Source organism: Petaurus breviceps, unplaced genomic scaffold, assembly GCF_028583685.1.
Source record: "Petaurus breviceps papuanus isolate PSGF00001 unplaced genomic scaffold, PetGlider_PUasm1.0 90847, whole genome shotgun sequence".
Classification (NCBI taxonomy): domain Eukaryota; kingdom Metazoa; phylum Chordata; class Mammalia; order Diprotodontia; family Petauridae; genus Petaurus; species Petaurus breviceps.
This window is the reverse complement of record NW_027187360.1, coordinates 23,513,361-23,532,337: the sequence shown is the minus strand read 5'-3', so window position 1 is coordinate 23,532,337 and position 18,977 is coordinate 23,513,361. Positions and strand designations below refer to the sequence as shown.

Genomic DNA, 18,977 nt, shown 5'->3' with positions numbered 1-18,977 from the left:
ACTGCACACTAGGGGTTGGGAACCTGCAGCCTCAAGGCCACATGTGGCCTTCTAGGTCCTTGGGTGCATCCTTTTGACTGAGTACAGAACAAATCCTTTTATTAAGAGGATTTGTTCTGTGTTAAGTTTGGATTCAAAGGACCACACTTGAAGACCTAGAGGGCCACATGTGCCCTTGAGGCTGCAGTTCCCCATCCCTTCCTCATACTCTCCACAAACTCTTTTATCTAGTAACATTGATCTCTCACTATTCTTTGAACAAGACTCTCCATTTTGAGATTCCAGGCATTTTCACTAGCTGTCTCCTATGCCTAGAATGTTCTTCCTCATCTGTCTTTTTGTTTCCCTGGCTTCCTTCATGTCTTGGCTAAAATTCTACTTTCTACAAGTCATCTTTCTCAATCCCTCAATCCTACTGGCTTCCCTCTGATGGTTATTTCCAATCTATCCAGTATGTAGCTTATTTGTTTCTATTTGTTTGCATATTGTCTTCCCCATTAGACTGTAAACTCAAGGGCAGAAACTTACCTTTCTACAAATCACCAGTAGACTGGTGCATAGTAAATGGTTAATAAATGTTACTGACTGCCACAACATATATCTTTTAACACCTTGAAAAAAATAGTCCTTTTAAAATACACACTGTGAAATTTGAGAAATACTGGGAACCATTTAAATCCCACAATGACTTTTTCCTACAATGTGTTTTCTATAGCAATAGGTAACTTAAATTAGAACCCAACTTATTGTCTTCCCTTGAAACACCTTATCCCTCTCAAATTTCTTCCTTCATCCCATACATCACTGAATGTTGCTGAGTTCCCTGAAATAGTCCTGTGTGACTTTCTCCTCATTGTATTCACTAGACTCCCTGAGATCTCTGTATTCCCACTGCCAAGCATGGGACTTAGCATGGGACATAGTACATGCTTGATGGTTTCCAAATTGCATTTAAGTATAGAATCTGATTCAGAAGATAACTTTGTTTTTGTGTGGGTTTTTTGGAGGGAGGAAGGCAAGGCAATTGGGGTTAAGTGACTTGCCCAAGGTCACACAGTTAGAGCCAAGTGTCTGAGGCAGGGTTTGAACTCAGGTCTTCCTGACTCCAGGGCTGGTGCTCTACTCACCATACCACTTAGCTGCCCCCAGAAGATGATTTTGGATACCCAAAGTCCTTTATTTTACAAGTGAAAGAACAGAGCCAAAGAAAGAATAAGACAGAGGTCAAGTCCCACCATGGCAAAGCTAAGATCAGAACTCTGGCTAGTGGTGCTTTCAGGCTGTATTTAGTGAACCCAAAACAAAAGGGAATATTTACCTTTAGATGCTGGTGAGGAAGCAGAACAATTGTAAACTGAGATTTAACCACCAAACATCAGTATTGGTACTTAAAGATTAAAATATATGCTTCTTAGATGCCCAGGGTAGTTTCAAACAAAAGGCATCCTCATAAATTTTTTTTGCTACTTCCCAAGCATCAGTCATTCCAGCTCCAGAATGTACAACTCTGAGGGGCTGTTCCTCCTCATTCAGCACTCTTCCCAAACAGTTCTCTCCTGAACAAAGTGTTCAGATCACTACTTGTAATTTACAAAATGTCGATAGTCAGTATTTATTAAAGTTTGGTGTCACTTTTCAAAGCCAGTGTCATTGAATTAAAGTATATGTGGAAAGGTAGAGGGTGTAAAGTGTAAGAAGACTAAAATGGTAAGAGAAAGTAAGTTTTGAAGGATTCTCAATGTCAGGATTTTATATTTGTTCCTGGAGGCCAATGGGGGAGGGGGGCGGTGAGAGAGACAAGGTCAGACCTTTGATTTAGAAAAATCACTTTAGCAGCTAAATGAAGGACAGAATGAAGTGGGGAGAGATTTGAGGTAGGGAAACCCACCAGCACACTACTGCAATAGTCCAGGTGTGAGGCAATGGAGTACCTGCACCATAATGGTGACAGAGGAGAAAAGGGGGCATTTTTGAGACATTACAAAGGTGAAACTGACAGGTCTTGGCTATAGATATATATGGCAGGAATGGGGTGTGAGAGATAATAGCACTGGGCCCTCTGATTTGATTGGTATGCAAAATTCCCTCTACCAGTGCAGGTTGGCACCTTCTCTGCTACTTATTTTCTTAGAAAGTTGCCTAGACTACTGAGAAGTTAAGTGATTAGCTCAGGGTCACAGAGCCAGGATGTTAACAAAGGGAACAGAACCCAAGCTTTCCTGGCTTCAAGGCCAGATCTCTATTCTGAGCCATACTCTTATTAATCACAGAAGGGGAGTTTAAGAAATCCTCTTACATTTCACAGAAATCTATATGTCCTACATACATACACCTATACACATCCTACTACTGATGAGGTAGGGATATTCATTCAAACAACTGCATCTATTTCTCTTCGCTTTATTGTAATGCTCATTTAAAGGATGACATGGCAGTTTAAGTCCAATACCATTTTTATAGAACAGAATAACCAGTCACTTGAAATTTCCAAATCCTTAAAACACCACAAAAACAGGCCAAGAAAATTAAAGATACAGTCTCCCCTTCTCCTGGATAGCATGTTATAAAATTATCTGCAACTAACACAGAGAAAGAACTGTTTTCTTTAAAATACCATGAAGGTCCCATCTGACCAGTCTATTATAGCGTTTTGGGAGCCACTTTTTGATTAGTACACTTAGAGGAACAACACAAGTTTGAAAGTGGGATGTCCACTACCCTAATCTCAAAAAGGGAGACTGAACCTTAAAATTTTACTTCCTGTATTAGTTAAGAAGAAAGGCAAATTCATTCACACTTATTAAGATATTGCACAATTATTACAATCATAACATAAATTCTTCACCTACCAGAGGAATGTCACAAAGTCTGGACTGGAAAAAAAAAAAAGTAGTGTTATCCTTAAGACCAAAAGATGGGGGGGGAAATAAAAGTAAAAACCAAAAAACAACTTTGTAAAATTCAAGGGCAAAAAAACAACAGTAACAAAAAGCTAAGGCCAATTTTAAAAAGCTAGGCTCTTCTACATTATTCTCATTTGGAAACACGGGGAGACAGATGTGCTACATCTGGTGGCTCAATCACTTAGCTTCTCCAGAGTTTGTTCTTTCTCCAAAATGCCAACAGACAGCAGTTACCTACAACTTTGAAGTGTACAGTTTAGTCCCTGCAGACTAACATTCACCTATGTAAAATTCTCCTTGACTTCCTTTAAACTGTAATTTGTCATCTCAGCTTAATATACCAATTATAATTTTGTGGAAAACAGATGCCAAACAAGTAGAGGTGCCTTCATATTACCACTGGATTGGTATCAAAATAGACCATGGACCCCCCCTAACCACCTAATCCAAAAGGACAAGAAGTACTAATCAGAGCAAACAATTCCCCTGAAGAATGTAACATCCCTACTAGGCACTGGAATAGAATTACAATCTATTTCACCCTGGTCATTAAAAAGACTTCCAATGGCAAAGGCTTCTCACACCAAGAGGTTTTATTCTTCACCCAAACTGTTGGAGAAAAAAAATTTAAGTTTCACCCTGTTTTAAAAACACACAAATTCCTAAACTGAAAGTTGACTTGTTTTTATTACCAGCCTATTCATACACTCCTTTGAAATGCTATTTGAACAAATACTTATAGCAGTACTTGGTGACTGCCAATCATACCTCCTGGAGCTGTGAGCTTCAGGTATATTTTTCTTCTAGAAAAATTTCACTTTCATCAAGTTGTGCTTCACTGAGGTATGGGCTAAAAATATTCCACTTCATGAACTGAATTAGACTTACACAAATCCTAGAAATATGAAATAGTTAATGATGGGCCTAAATATTAACATAAGCACAAAAGGATAAAAGAAATGGAATGTTAAAACAAAAAGAACATGCAAGAGATTTTTGCTCATCTAAAAGTCTATCTTGATATGGGAAGGTGATTGATAAAATCCAACAATAATAAGAAAGCATACAGAAAGCCAAAATGTCTATGGATCATTTGAGGTGATAATTTCAACAATTAGATGACCCAATCCACTGAGTGACTTCTGTTGACATAAATACTGCTACCATCATACAATATATATACTGCTAGTCAAGAAAGGGGGGAAAACATTTCATAATTAAGTTAGACAACAAGGCTTTCAGGTTACATGCACTACTGGTTCAAAAATCCGCAGATGACAAGTGATAAAGAGGTAAAAGTTGATGCAAAAAGATTAACGGACAATCAATCAAATTATTTCATGTTAACATGCATTTAAACTGTGGAATCTTCAGAACAAAATGACAGGATGGATGAAAAAAGTCTAGGCATTCCTAAAAGAGCAGAGAATCTTGGCCATCATGACAGAAACTCCTATCACCAAAATACAGATCTGTTTTGTTAAGACCTATTTTGTTCCTTGCCATGTAGAAGAACAGAGAGGTGGTGGAAGGAAGTAAGGTTTCAGTTAAACTTGTACATTTAGACCAAATAAAATTCCCATATGGACAAGTAAAATAGCTCACTAGAAGATTCGATAATTGCAGACATAGAGAAGACATTTATAAAAGACAGTAAAATAAAAAGTCAAAATAAAAACATCAAATGTTAAATTGAAACAGGGAAAAATGGTACAATGACAGCAATGGTGTCAACTTCAAATATGCAAAGTATGATTTTTCCATCTTCAAATCCTGACGCTGCCTAGGTGACCAAGATCTAGTATGATTATGATTTGAAAGGAATGCACGCCCACCCCCCTGCCCCAAAAAGAATCCTTCTTTGTGATTTTTGACCAAATTTTTCAATACCAAATAGTTAACATGAACAAACTTGTATAGATAATAAATATCACCCCTCTTGGGAGTGTAAAAGTTCTATGAAAGTCAGTTAAAGGTTTAAAAGAGTGTCACATTTTCTGAGGAGGATTTTCATCCATGGCACCATGATTGGAAGTTTAAGTGAGTTCCAAAACTGATTTTAAAAAAAGCTATATTAACACTGAAACAGCAAAGAAAATTTGTAGGATGCCTAGAGACAAGTACAGTGATGTATTTGGAATAATAAAGATTGGATTCTCTGGTACATTTCCCTATAAACTTATTCTTTGGGGCAATTTTGTTACAATCAATAGTTAGAATTAAATTTTAATGCTCATTGCATTGATAAATGAACTACAGTGCTAGCAAGAAAAAATAAAAACTGAATCCTTTTCTCAGTATAACCCAGAGAAAGCAGCAGGAAGCAAAACAAAGGAGAGGTTATTCTAATGATTAGCTAAACAACAAATAAAGTAAAACTAGATTTTGGAGAGCCAGATTAAAAATAACATTTATATCTGGATCCAAAGTGGTTTGCCATTTTATTTAACAGTATCTTATTTTTACTTATTTTTCCTTTCATTTTGATATTGTCCCAGTTGCATTCTCTTATGGTATTAATATTGATTTAAAGTTCAAATCTAGGGATGTCACTGTGGTAAAAAACCTCAAAATAGGTACACTGTGAGAAAAGCTTAAGGGAAAAAGTTATCAGAGTGTTCATGTTGGCAAGTTAGAGTAGAAAGATAAAAAGGAATGGCAGAAGAGTTTTGTAATGATATTTTAAGTTGAACTTTGCATTATAAATATTATCAACCTGAGGGATTTGAACAATGGGCATACAGATCTGAAATGGTAAGAGACAGAGAAAAGGCAACAGTGACTACGTGGACATCCAAATAGGGGCAGGATGGCCAAACGTCAGTGTTGTCATATTGCTTTCTATGTTTTTCAGTTTTCCAACTCTAGTATTTCTTTCTAGAGAACAATGAAAAAATTCAAAACCCTTTAAACTTAAAAGGCATTTCAATTTAAAAAGACATTTCATAGAAGATCAAAAACATTTCACATGATTTCATTCAGTACTAACAATTCAGGAAGATGTTTTATCAGTGTCATTCCAATGAATGTCTTTCATTCTGCATTCAAAGAACTGCAGTTCTTTCTGTTGCCCCTTGATGACATCATCCTGTCCTGGACTCTAACACGTCATTAGAATGAAGGCTGCACAAGAAGTTCTAGAAAAATTGCACATGCAGTACGGGGCCACAAGAAAGTGCTTGCACTTGGACTGGAAGTTTCTGGGGCAGGACACCTGAAGGAAGTCATCTGGCTTCAAATGGTGGCCCAGGAAAGCTCAGGTGCCCACAATGAGCTTTGATGACTGGAGAGCAATGGCCATGCCGAATCACCTAAGAGAATCTCACTTTGCTTCTTGGGTTATTTTGTCTCAGGTAAAAGAGACATTGGGAGAAATGAAGACTAAGCACAAGATGATCTATAACCATTGGGGGACTTCTCTCCACCAGCGGCCAAGGCTGTGTCTACCAGTTCTGGTTGTCCCACCCTTCGTCGGAGGATGCTGCTGCTTTGGTTGCCTTCTTCAGGGCCTTGGTAGTTTTGCCCTCTCCGCCAGCACTTTCCCAACTGGTTTCCCAGTTCTCCCAGCTGTCGCTGTTATTACTGTTTTTGTTGTTGGAGACAGTTCCTGAGCCCCAGATATCCCAGCTATCTGAGCTCTTCTTCTCTGTGGAATTGTCTGCATATGTCCAGCTGTCACTGCTAGGTGATTTATGGGTCTTGGGGAGATCCGAGTTTCCAAAAGTTTCCCAGAAATTCTGATCTATAGCACTGTTCTGGTAGTGTCCTCCTCCACTGTTCTGGTAACTATCTCCCTCAGGTGGTCTTTTAAAGAGAAAGAGGGAGGGAAAAAAGCCTAAATACCATTTTTTGAAAATTAGCAACTTAAACACATCAGCATTTCACATAATTATTAGGTGTTACCTAATTATTATGACCTGCAAAGAAAATACCTTCACTAAGAGAGGGCATGTTAAATTCCTGTTTATCCAGAATGGTTGGGAAAAAGAATGCTCTAGTTAATTGAAAATTATGTATGCCATATGGTGATCATCAATTTTCAAAGAACAGGCTATAACACTAAATATATTTTTCAATCTTTAAAAAAAATTTAGAAGCCATTTCAAGATCTTTCAGTACTGTGGTCACTGTTCTAAACTTCATTTACTATTGAATACCTCTACAAACAAATATTCTGGCTGTATTAAGTCTTTTAGTTAAAAAAATTATGGTTAAGTGACAGTTCATATTTTGAAAGAAAAATTAAAAAATACATATTGGGTTGAAACTAAAATCAAGACCTTCAACCTTCAATGTTGTCATTTTAGAAGAAAAGAACTAGAAATGACTTGAGAGATCTCTTCCATCAAGTCTTGAATTCTGTATAAAGAGAACAAACTCAGGTTAGAATACATAGGCAAAGTTGTTCAATTTTGTATGGATGCCTTTCTTCTGTCCAAAACAAACAGAGAAAAAGTTTGAATCAAATTCTTATGTAGTGTGAGGTGCTCTGAAGTTGATCATTTGTTTGCCCATTTCTGCTACAGATAAACTGTTTTTAAAAAATGTACACAAAAAATTTTTGAAGAAAGTGAACTTAACATTCCATACAATTTACAAAGGGAAATCTTGTTCAGACAACAGCAATCTGACCATTAGTATTACCTCCTGCTTTGGATTCTCAGCAATCATCAGTCTGGATCATACTTCTACATTTGAAATTTCTGACTTATTTCAGTATGTTTTTGAAATGTTAAAGGCAAAAGACAAAAAAAAAAAAAAAAGGAAAAAGCTGGGTATTCCAGCTACAAGGCCTAAAAAAATTCTAGTACATGTGCATAAACAGTTCTCTGAATTCTTGTGAAGGTACTCAATCAAGACGCAGAGGCCCTCGGTTATTCTATGCCCTGAAACTTTTTTTTTAACTTTGGAATCTGTCTTGACCACTCTGTTGTTTACAGATTGTCTTTTACCTTTCTTTGTATCCCTAGTGCCTGGCACACTTTTTTTTTGTTTTGTTTTTTTATTTTTTTTGGAGGGGGGAAGACAGGGCAATTGGGGTTAAATGACTTGCCCAAGGTCACACAGCTATTAAGTGTTAAGTGTCTGAGGTCAGTTTTGAACTCAGGTCCTCCTGACTCCAGGCGCCACCTAGCTGTCCCTATTATTTTTTTTTTGGAGGGGGGAAGGTAGGGCAATTGGGGTTAAGTGACTTGCCCAAGGTCACAAGGTTAGTTTTTGTGTTAAGTGTCTGAGGCTGCATTTGAACTCAGGTCCTCCTGACTCCAGGGCTGGTACTCTATTCACTGCTCCACCTAGCCATCCCTGTGTGGGTGCCAGTCTGGCACTGCTTATTGATTGACTGACTACATAAAAGAGAAAGAGGCAAAACACAAAGAACTGGGGCGGCTAGGTGGCGCAGCGAGTAAAGCGCCGGCCCTGGAGTCAGGAGGACCTGAGTTTGGTTCCAGCCTCAGACACTTAACACCCACATACAAAAAACTAGCCGTGTAACCTTGGACAAATTACTTAACCCCAACTGCCCTCTAAAAGGCAAAACAAAACAAAACATAAAGAACACTAGAAATCAAATAGTAAACATATTCCTCTCCTTGTACATCTTCAAGCAGAGGCTGAATGACTACTTATTGGGTATATTAATGAGGCTTCCTTTTGTGTTTGGCTTAAATTAGATGGTCACTGAAGTCTTTTCCAAATCTAAATCTGAGATTCTGTAAAATATATTTGTGGACTATACGTTAAATTATTAAACATTCGTAACCTCATTATAGGTGTCACTGTAACTGAAATAAATCTTAGCCCTTCCACACCTTAGTAGATATTTGATCCTCATGAGCTTCTGTGGCTAAAAACAAAAAATCACCACCTGGGAGCCAATCTCCTGGTGAGAAGCCTCTCTGCACTTAGCTAGAATGATCTTCAGACAATAGACACATCCTGCTTGAAGCCTTCCCAGTTTACTAGGAACTGCCAGAGCTTATACTCCACTGATACTGCCTTTCAAGAATCCAGAGTCACCTTTGTGCTAGAGAAATATTAGAGGCCTTTAAAAGAGGAGACAGTCTTATTATTCTCCAGAAATTACCTCTGTGAAGGACAAAATTAACAAGGAAAATAAAAAGGCAGAAGAGAGGCATACCTCTCTGAGGGTTCATCTGTTTTTCCTGAAAAGAAGGTAGTGACATCTCTCCATCCTTTACTGCCAACCCCCTGAACCTGGAAGAAACGACAGACTTTGTCATGCCTCAACTCCTCCCAAATGAATTCAGATTTCAGTTAATGCAATAATGTTTAATAATCAGGAAAAAATCAAACTCTAAACAAAAAACAGCAAATAGAATAATGTACAAAATATATTTCAGATACATATTTTTTACTTTTGAACACTTTTTACATTGTCCCTAACATTAATCAATATCATTACCTAGGATTTACTATGGTTGTTAGAGAATTGTACTGGGGATTAAGGGTAGATTCTACCCTTGAAATTTCACATACAGATGACACACTAAAACCAAAAATCTTCCAAAGTTTGAAATTTAGTCAAATAATCTGTAACACTAACTTAATGTGAAATTTACTCAGCTGTTTTAAAAGATACAGGCACAATACAAATTCTCTTTAAAAGTAGCACACCTACAAAGTAAACTCCCTTTTATCTAGAATTTGAGATGATCAAAAGTTCGAAAAACCAATATTTCTTTTGTACTATAGTACAATGAAAATGTTGCTCATTTTATGTCCTGATGTCTTTTGAATCACATGAAGAACATATTTTGTGGTATCAGTTTTAGTGATAAGCATATTTTGTGTTCTCCTTCTCTGGAAACTGATAACTCATAAAAGGCATGTAGGGCAATTCCCAGCTAAATAAATTCAGTTATATTTAAGGAACTTTTATTGGGTGCCTACCATGTGCAAGGTCCTATGCTGGGCACTACAAAGGTTGAAAAAGATATATGAGAAATGGCCCCTAACTGTGAAGGGGTTTTACTGAATTAAGCAAAGTAGCTCACAATTATTCTAGATAAACTGCAATACCTTACTGCAAAAATCTTTCTTAAAAATCACTCTTTTAATTCCACAGTAGTGAAATGTAGGAGAAAGCTGGCAACTAATTCAATTCCAAGAAAGGAACTAAGTATTTACATAGCAGCTACTATGTGTCTGGCTAAGTGCTTTACAATTGTTACCATTATCATCTAATTTGAACCTCATGATAACCCTGGCAGGCAGATGATCTGCCCAGAGTCTCACAGCTAGGAAACATCTGAGGTCACATTTGAACTCAGGTCTCCCTGATTCCAGGGTCAATACTATATGCATTGCACCACTAACCACTACAAAAAACAGAACAGGTAAATTGTAAAGCAAAATACAATAGAGGATGCAAAGGAAAAATAATTAAAAATTAGTCTATTAGGAAGTCAGAGTTACTAGCTTAAGAATGAAAATAAATGGGGGGGGAGGGAGGGTAGAGCCAAGATGGCAGTATAGAAGCAGGAAAACTCTGTGAGCTCCCCCCATAACCACCTCAAATATCTATAAAAAATGACTCTAAACAAACTTTAGGGCTACAGAATCCACAAAGTGACAGAGAGAAACAAATCTGCTGAAGACAGCTCAGCAGGTGGACAGATAGGGTCCACCACAGACCCACATGAGCCCGCAGTTTTAGCCTCAGGGCAACCCAACCAGCCTTGGCTACAGGGACTTGGAGAGTGGATCACCAGCAGCTCTGGTGGTTTCCAGAATTATCAACCCATAAATGCCAAAGACAAAGAAAGAAGTCAATGGAGACTTTGGGAAAAGGGAGTCTAGGAGTGTGGTCTGGCCTCAGAGGGAGAAGCAGCTGAGGCACGGCAGCTGCCACCACATGGCTGCTTAAGAGCTCCTGGCCTACAGATCCAAGCAACCATTCTGAGGGGTAATCATTCTTGCTTTAACCTGCTTGGATTTGGATTGCTGTATAGGATAGAGGTCCTGGGGTGGGTGACCAGTGAGCCAGAGCATGTGGAGGCTTCGGAAAGGACAGCCAACTAATAGCTCTGGCAGCTGTGAAAACCCTAGCAATTTGGGACAAAGCTCTCCTCTCTGGAAGCAGAGTTCTACTGTGGCAAAAAGCTCAAAAGTCAAGTAAATGAATGGCAATATGAACAAACAAAGGACGCAAAGCAAGCACAGCAATCCAACTCTGGATTCCTTTTTTGGAGACAAAAAGGATCAAAGCATGGAACAGGAGAAAGACAACAAAGTCAGAACTCCTGCACCAAAAGCTTCCAAGAAAAATATGAACTGATTACAGGCCATAGAGGAGCTTAAGAAGGATTTTGAAGACCAAATAAGAGAAGTGGAGGAAAAATTGGGAAGAGAAAGAGAATGATGCAAGAAAATCATGAAAAGAGAGTCAACAACCTGACTGAAGAAAATAACACCTTAGAAAATAGACTAACTGAAATGGCAAAAGAGGCTCAAAAAGCCAATGAGGAGAAGAATGCCTTAAAAAGCCGAATTTGCCAGATGGAAAAAGAATCTCAAAAGCTCAATGAAGAGAATCATTCCTTCAGAATTAGATTGGAGCAATTGGAAGCTAGTGACTTTATGAGAAATCAAGATACTATTAAACAGATCCAAACAAATGAAAAAATAGAAGGCAATGTGAAATATCTCACTGGAAAAACCACTGACCTGGAAAGTAGATCTAGGAGAGATAATTTTAAAATTACTGGACTACCTGAAAGCCATGATCAAAAGAAGAACCCAGAAATCATCCTTCAAGAAATTCTCAAGGAAAATTGCCCTGATGTTTTAGAACTAAAGGGCTAAATAGAGGTTGAAAGAATCCACAGACTGCCTCCTGAAAAAGATCCTAAAAAGAAAACTCCTAGGAATATTATAGCCAGGTTCTGTAGTTCCCAGATCAAGGAGAAAATATTATAATCAGCCAAGAAGAAACAATTTGAATATTGTGGAAAAACATCAGGATAACACAGGACCTGGCAGCTTCTACATTGAGGGACTGAAGGGCTTGGAATATGATATTCCAGAGGTCAAGGGAACTGGGATTAAAACCAAGAATCACCTACCCAGCAAAACTGAGTATCATATTTCAGGGGAAAATATGGTCATTCAATGAAATAGAGGACTTTCAAGCATTCTTGATGAAAAAAAACATAGTTGAATAGAAAATCTGACATTCAGATACAAGAGGAGAAGGTAAACAGGAAAAAGAAATCATAAGGAACTTATCAAAGTCGAACTGTTTACATTCCTACATGGAAAAACGATAACTGTAACTTATAAAACTTTTCTCAGTATGAGGAAAGTTGAAGGGAATATAAATGTATATATATGTATACACACATATATATGTCTACATAGGAGGGTATATGGGTATATGAATACATATGTGAGTGTGTATATATATGTGTACAGGTATACATAGACAGAGGACACAGGACCAACTGAATAGGAAGGGATGACACTTAAAAGGTGAAATCGAGAGGTGAGGGAAAATATGAGAGGAGATGGGGAGAGACAGAATGGGGTTAATTATCTCATATAGAAGAGGTAAGGGAAAACTGTTACAATGGAAGGGAAGAACAGGGAGTCAAAAGGGAATGGGTCAACCTTATTCTCAATGAATTTGGCTTAGGGAGGGAATTACATACACACTAAATAGGGTATCTCACCCTACAGGAGAGGAGGGAGGAAGGGGATGAGAGGAGGGATGATAGAGGGGAGGACAGGTTGGGGAGGGAGGGAAGTTAGAAGCACACATTTTTGACAAGGGACAGGGTCAAAGTAGAGAATAGAACAAGTGGGGGGTGGGATAGGATGGAGGGAAATACAGTTAATCTTTCAAATATCCACTATGGAAATGTTTTGTGTAGCTACACATGTACAACCTATATTGAACTGCCTATCTTCCCAGTAAGGGTGGGTGACAAGAGATGAAGGGAAAGAATCTGGAATTCAAAGTTTTAAAATCAAATGTTTAAAATATATATATTTTACATGCAACTGGGAAATAAGATCTACAGGCACTGGGGTACAGAGAACCATCCTGCCCTACTAGAAAGTCAGAGGGGGGATGGAGAAGGATATAGGAGAAAGCAGACTGGGGGAAGGGGTACACAGTGGGATTGCTGTTTTGGGGTGGTGGGTAGGGAGGGGAAAGACAGGGAGAAAATTTGTAACTCAAAATCTTGTGGAAATGAATGATGCAAACTAAAAAATAAACATAAAATTTAATTAAAAAAAAAAAAGAATGGGGCAGCTAGGTGGCCTGGTGAATAGAGCACCAGCCCTGGAGTCAGGAGCACCTGAATTCAAATCTGGCCTCAGACACTTAACACAAAACTGTGTGACCTTGGGCAAGTCACTTAACCCCAACTACCCTACCTTCCCCCCTCCAAAAAGCAAAAAAAAAAAAAAAAAAGAAAAAAGAAAGAAAATAAAATGGTAGTTGATTTTAGCTACTAACATTAAGAATTTATTTGTAACTTGAAAGTCTATTCACTAAAGTTTACTTTAGTAAAATGAAAACAGTCAAAACTTCCAAATAATTATGGCAATATTTGATATCAATCATTCAATGGTTAGCCTTTGCTAATAAACATTTGCAAATGCCATGTGCTTCCTTTAAAACAGCAAACTGTTCAAAAACCAGGATATTCCCCAGGAGAGAGAAGATCTTTTGCTGGGAAACAGGACAATGTACACACATCCTCAATATTGATTTTAAGTTAATAATTTACTCTTTTGAACTTAAAGTTATCCAAAGTGACAGGTACTTTAGTAAAACCCTGCAAGATACATCCCAAATGGATAGTTAGAACACTTACCACATAACCAATCAATGGCAGCAAGATAAGAACAGGAAGAAAAGAGGCAATAGATGTTAATAACCTTTAAAAGTCTACATATTTAGTTTAAGCTGTCTCCATATTCCTCAAGTACACTGGATAGCCCACCTTGTGCCTTGACAAATAACACCTTACTGGCATGAAGCAGATGTCACGGCATCAATGTTGCCCCTCCTGAATTAGCAGAGGAGGAATTAAATAGTCAAAATGAGTAGCAAAAAGTGACATTATTGCTTTCTTTCAGGAGAAAAAAAATGCTTAAATTGCTTTAAGTCTTTAACAGTACAAAACAGGATATGGAGACTGGCTTAACATTTGTGCCTGTCTATTGACAGGCAAGACCACTCCCTACCTTGGTGGCCAAATGAGATACCCCACTGGAAACATCATCAAAAATCTTTCCCTCTTTCACCTATGTAAATCAAAATGTCAGCAATTAGTTATGAAACACAATGGCAAAAAATGCTTCCCTCTAACCTTGAAAAAGGAAGAGACCAAATTAAAAAACAATTAAAAAGTATGGACAAACTCCCCAAATTTTATTACTGTTATTTTAGAAGATTGCTTCATAAGCTGAAAGGGGGAAGAAGGAAACACCTCTTAATTACCTTTCAATTTTCTTATTCAGTATTGCACTAAGAAATCTGATTTTTGCATTAATGAAATATACCACAGCTAAATTTTTCAATTTTGGCATGAAAATCTTGTTCCTAATTCTTTAAATCTATTCTTTCTTGCAGAAAGTCACATATAGTTCCTGTCACAGAGGAAAAGAACTAACTGAGAAGAGAACTTGGTGATCTTTAAGGGAGTTTTTGTTCCCTCAAATGTTTTTTGTAACTGTTCCCTCCCCAAGAAAAAGGGTAGTCTACAGATGAATGGTTTGATCTCTGCCTGGGTTATTTTGTTCTTACTTTCATTGGTATATGAGAAATAATTCATCTCTGTGCAGGGTACTGTCTCAATTTTAAACTATTTTTTTAAGGCAGAAGTCACCTATGATGAGGACAGAATCACAATAGAGTAACTAGTATCATGGATAAGGTACTGAATGTGGAATCAGGAAGAATTAGATTCCAATCTTGCTTCTTGACTGATACCACCTACAGGATCAAAGGCAAGTCATTTTAATTGCTCTGAACCAAGTTTGTCATCTATATTTAACGGTGCTTCTTAAACTGTGAATTGTGATCTCCATGTGGGGTCATGTAACTGAATGTGGGGATCACAAAATATCTGGCAACAATAAAAGGCTTCTGAACACATAGTGACCAAAAATTAATTCAAAATCAAATGCGTAAAGAATTTGAGGTGTTTCTGGTAGCATTTGCACATGTAGCATTGTGTGACTTTACTGTAGCTTTGGTTCTGAATACATAACATGCACACCTTGCACTGCACATGTTGTCATACCACACCAATAAATGCTGCCAGAAACACCTCAGCTCAAATTCAAGACTATTGTATCTTATGAACTGTTTTTACATTAGTGTGCAAATAAATTTGCTTTCGTCTTTAATAAATGGTAAAATTTTATGTATACCAAAGAACTGTTTTAAGATAAATTTCTTGGGGCAGCTAGGTGGCACAGTGAATACAGCACTGGCCCTGGAGTCAGGAGGGCCTAAGTTCAAATTTGGCCTCAGATACTTGACACACTTACTAGCTGTGTGACCTTGGGCAAGTCATTTAACCCCAAATTACCTTGCCTTTCCCCACCTCCAAAAATAAAATAAATTTCTTTATGATTTATCATTAGTAAATGTGTGATTTGTATACCTATTTTATATGCCTGTGTACCCAGTGTCGAGTAAAAATGTCTTAGGTGAAAAGACGTTTTGAGTGGAAAAAGTTTAAGAAGCACTAATCTATAAAATGATGGCATTGGATTGGATGGATCCTAAGGAACCTTCTGTCTTTAAATCTAGGCTCTTATGAACAAAGGAATGCCAGCAATTGCCCACAGCTTTCTCTCCATCACCATCATACTATGTACCTATCTTTTTCTCTTCATTTTCTTTTATTTTTTCTTTTCCCTTTCCTATTCTCCCTTGCTTTCCCAGTAGGTATATAGAAAGTATTCAGTCTCTAAACACTGCTGAGTCTTACTGGTGGTAGGTACTCAAGGCTAGAATAATGATTGCTGACTCCTGATTTAAACGATCTGCAAAACCCATCACTACAGCTTGCTTTGTTGTCTCAATTAACAATCTCCAACACAGAGCTGGCAGGAAATACTACTGATTTGTACAATTACTTAAAGAAATGCTATTCATAGGTTAAATTCTGCATTTTCATTTATCTTTGACTGCAATAGTAATCCTGATATTATCAGGTATAAGTAAAGGGAAATGAAAGCTTGCATCAGAAGATTTAAAGCCAATACAAAATGAAAATGGAAACACCGTTGCCACAGACATTTTTGCCACACAAACCTTCTTTGATGCTTACAAGCATTTAATGGAAATGAACACTTAACTGGTCCAAAGCAGAAATGATACATTTAAATATATCTAGCTAGTATGTAACTAGCTACTTGTGAAAGCAGGATCAAAAAAATTATTTTCCTATAGAACAATGATTGTCTACGTCATTTACTGGTTGCCAAAGTTACCTTTTCCTGTGCAGGTTTGAGAACATTTTCATTTAAACTGTGACCTAACTCTGACGCCTATTTAAAATAAAGCAAACAAATGAAAAGAAGTCAGTTATATTTTCATTTATATAAATACAGCCAACATTCACTGCCTTCAAGAAGCTGGTATGCAGGAAATCAACAACATAGAAAAGACTCAAGCACAGCATTACAAAAGCAATGGATGGGTAGCTAAGCAGCTAAGAGTATGCCAAAACACTCTGAAAAAATATTGTAAGGCAAAAACCCCAATTAGTTCTCTTGCCTTCAAAAGCTTAAAAAAGGTACATATGAATTAACTGGGAAGCAAGCATAACCTCCACCCCTAAGCCCTTATATAAAGACAGCCTTTCTGGCTAAACATTCAAGCTAAAGAGATATATACATGCACAGATACGCAAAGACTTACACAGACATTTAACATCTGCACCCATTCAAGGCAATCTTGTAATTCTGAACTATATTCCGCTGCTAACCTTTCCTGTCAATTATCTTGATTATCATCACCCACAGGTCTTACTTCCCATCCAAGAAATACAGTCCTTCTTCAACATGGCAGCATGGCTTCCTGATGCAGACAAGAGCATCTAATAACAGTTTCAAATTCCTTGTTACTAGGCAATAACAGAAACTATACCCATGTAGAAGGACATCAATAATGTTTTATAACTTAATTCTTTTTTTCTGTAAGAATATGAAAATACTGTGGGAGGAAATAAATTTTGTACTTTTTTTTCTGTTTTTTTTTTACTTTTTGGAAGGGAAAAGGTAGGGCAATTGGGGTTAAGTGACTTGCCCAAGGTCAAATGGCTAGTTTTTTTGTGTTATGTGTCTGAGGCCAGATTTGAACTCAGGTGCTCCTGACTCCAGGGCCGATGTTCTATTCACTGCGCCACCTAGCCACCCCAAATATTATACTTTCTATTTTGTGCCTTTCACTGGGTAAGAAAACCAAAAGCCACATAAATTGTATGCCCCATACAAATAGTGTTATCACTTAAATACAGTTGGCTTGAAATAAAACAGATAAAAAAGGAGCAAAAGGTAAGTCTTATGAAAAGTACAGACTTACTCATGCCTATAAAAAGCAACAACTTAAGTATCTGAATTCTCCATCCTGCCCTTAATTTTTCTTCTCAACTGAACTGCTTGTAAGGCCCTCAAATTGGCCTTCAGAACAAAGATGATTTAAGATAGACTAATTTTAGGCAGTTCAAACAAAGCAAACTTTAGAACTAAACATCACCAGTAATGAGAGAGAAACAAAATGTATATATACATTTTGTTTATATATATATATGTATACATACACATATAGTATACACCTTTTAGTATAAACTAAGAAACCACCGAAGAAGGGAAGAGATGCTCACCAGGAGTCTAGTACTACAAAAGGCAGAACTGATAAATGATAGTAGCCAGGAATTATTCAATCATTATAAAAAGGCCTCTTAGAAAGTATTTGTATAAAAAAAGTCTTGTCTTTTATTCAACGGCTATACAAGTTGATACGTAGTTTTTTTTTTTAATAATTATTTGGGGATTAAATTCAAAATATGGGAGCTTTAAAAACACTGAGTCCATCAATCCAAATCTAATGGAAAAAGCACTGGATTTGAGGTTAGAGAACCTAGGTTCAAATTCTAGCTCTGCTGTTTAATACCTGTGTAATCTTGGGTAAGTAATTTCATCTTTCTAATCTGAGTTTCCAAATCTTCTGATTCTATGACATAAGCACCAATCAAACTATTTAATTAAACCATAACTCAGTAACTAAGTTCTGAAAAAGTCTTGTCACACAAAAAAACTGAGGTTAGCTTGTTTACAACAGGTCACCTAGGTACTAGTGAAAGTATGTATCTCGAAAATGTCCCAAGTAAAAGTTTTACCACCAAATGGCACAGCTGTGAGCTGTCACTCCACAGATCACACAGCTACCACTGCCACAAATTCAGATTTATCATTCACTCATGAGGGCAGGTTACTTGTACAAGCAGCATGATAGTTCAAAATTACTTTACTTGGGCTAAGACACACAAAATTATGCACACAACAGCATTAAAGACAATGAACAAAAATTGTAAAAAAAAAAAAAAAAAAAGCTAATGAAAGGCAGTCCACAGCCCAACAGCAATAAGCATATATTCAGTACAAATACTGGTGAGGGCCCATGCACAAGAATGTATGTGAGGGCTTTACCGGTTCTGGTTGCTGCTTGTAGCCCCAAAACTTGACCCAAGAAAGGGGGCAGAGAAGAAAAAGAGAAAGAGCAAGGAAAGTAGAAGCAGCATTTAGCAAAAACTGGAAGCACTTCACAAGCAGGTTAGGTTAAGTGTTAAAATTCATTTCTATTTACACCATCTATTGACAAGGTAAACTTCCTTCAATGGATATGAAATTGTGAAAGATATATTTTTACCAGCAATTAAATATGGCTGTTGAAACTAAACACTTCTAGTTATGGTTAATAAGTGAAATTCAACTGCCAGGTATGCCAAAATTCAGATTGAGAGTGTTGTAAGGAAACAATATTCTCTATATATACACTCTTGCTAATAGAACACTTTATAA

At 37.2% G+C, this 18,977-nt stretch overlaps 1 protein-coding gene across 5 annotated transcripts in view; it reads right to left on the bottom strand.

The window, feature by feature from the left end:
* Positions 1–2,384: 2,384 nt before the first annotated feature.
* ARFGAP1 (ARF GTPase activating protein 1) overlaps positions 2,385–18,977 on the bottom strand; it is a 42,671-nt gene continuing 26,078 nt past the window's right edge. For 4 of the 5 annotated variants that reach the window (XM_069072593.1, XM_069072592.1, XM_069072591.1 and 1 more), the window contains 4 exons: positions 16,386–16,442; positions 14,124–14,183; positions 9,043–9,119; positions 2,385–6,707 (listed from right to left, as the gene is read on the bottom strand). In XM_069072593.1, coding sequence (XP_068928694.1) covers positions 6,347–6,707; positions 9,043–9,119; positions 14,124–14,183; positions 16,386–16,442 — 555 coding nt within the window. In that variant the 3' untranslated portion in view covers positions 2,385–6,346. The remainder of the gene's footprint in view (positions 6,708–9,042; positions 9,120–14,123; positions 14,184–16,385; positions 16,443–18,977) is intronic. The other variant, XM_069072595.1, reaches the window with a different exon arrangement.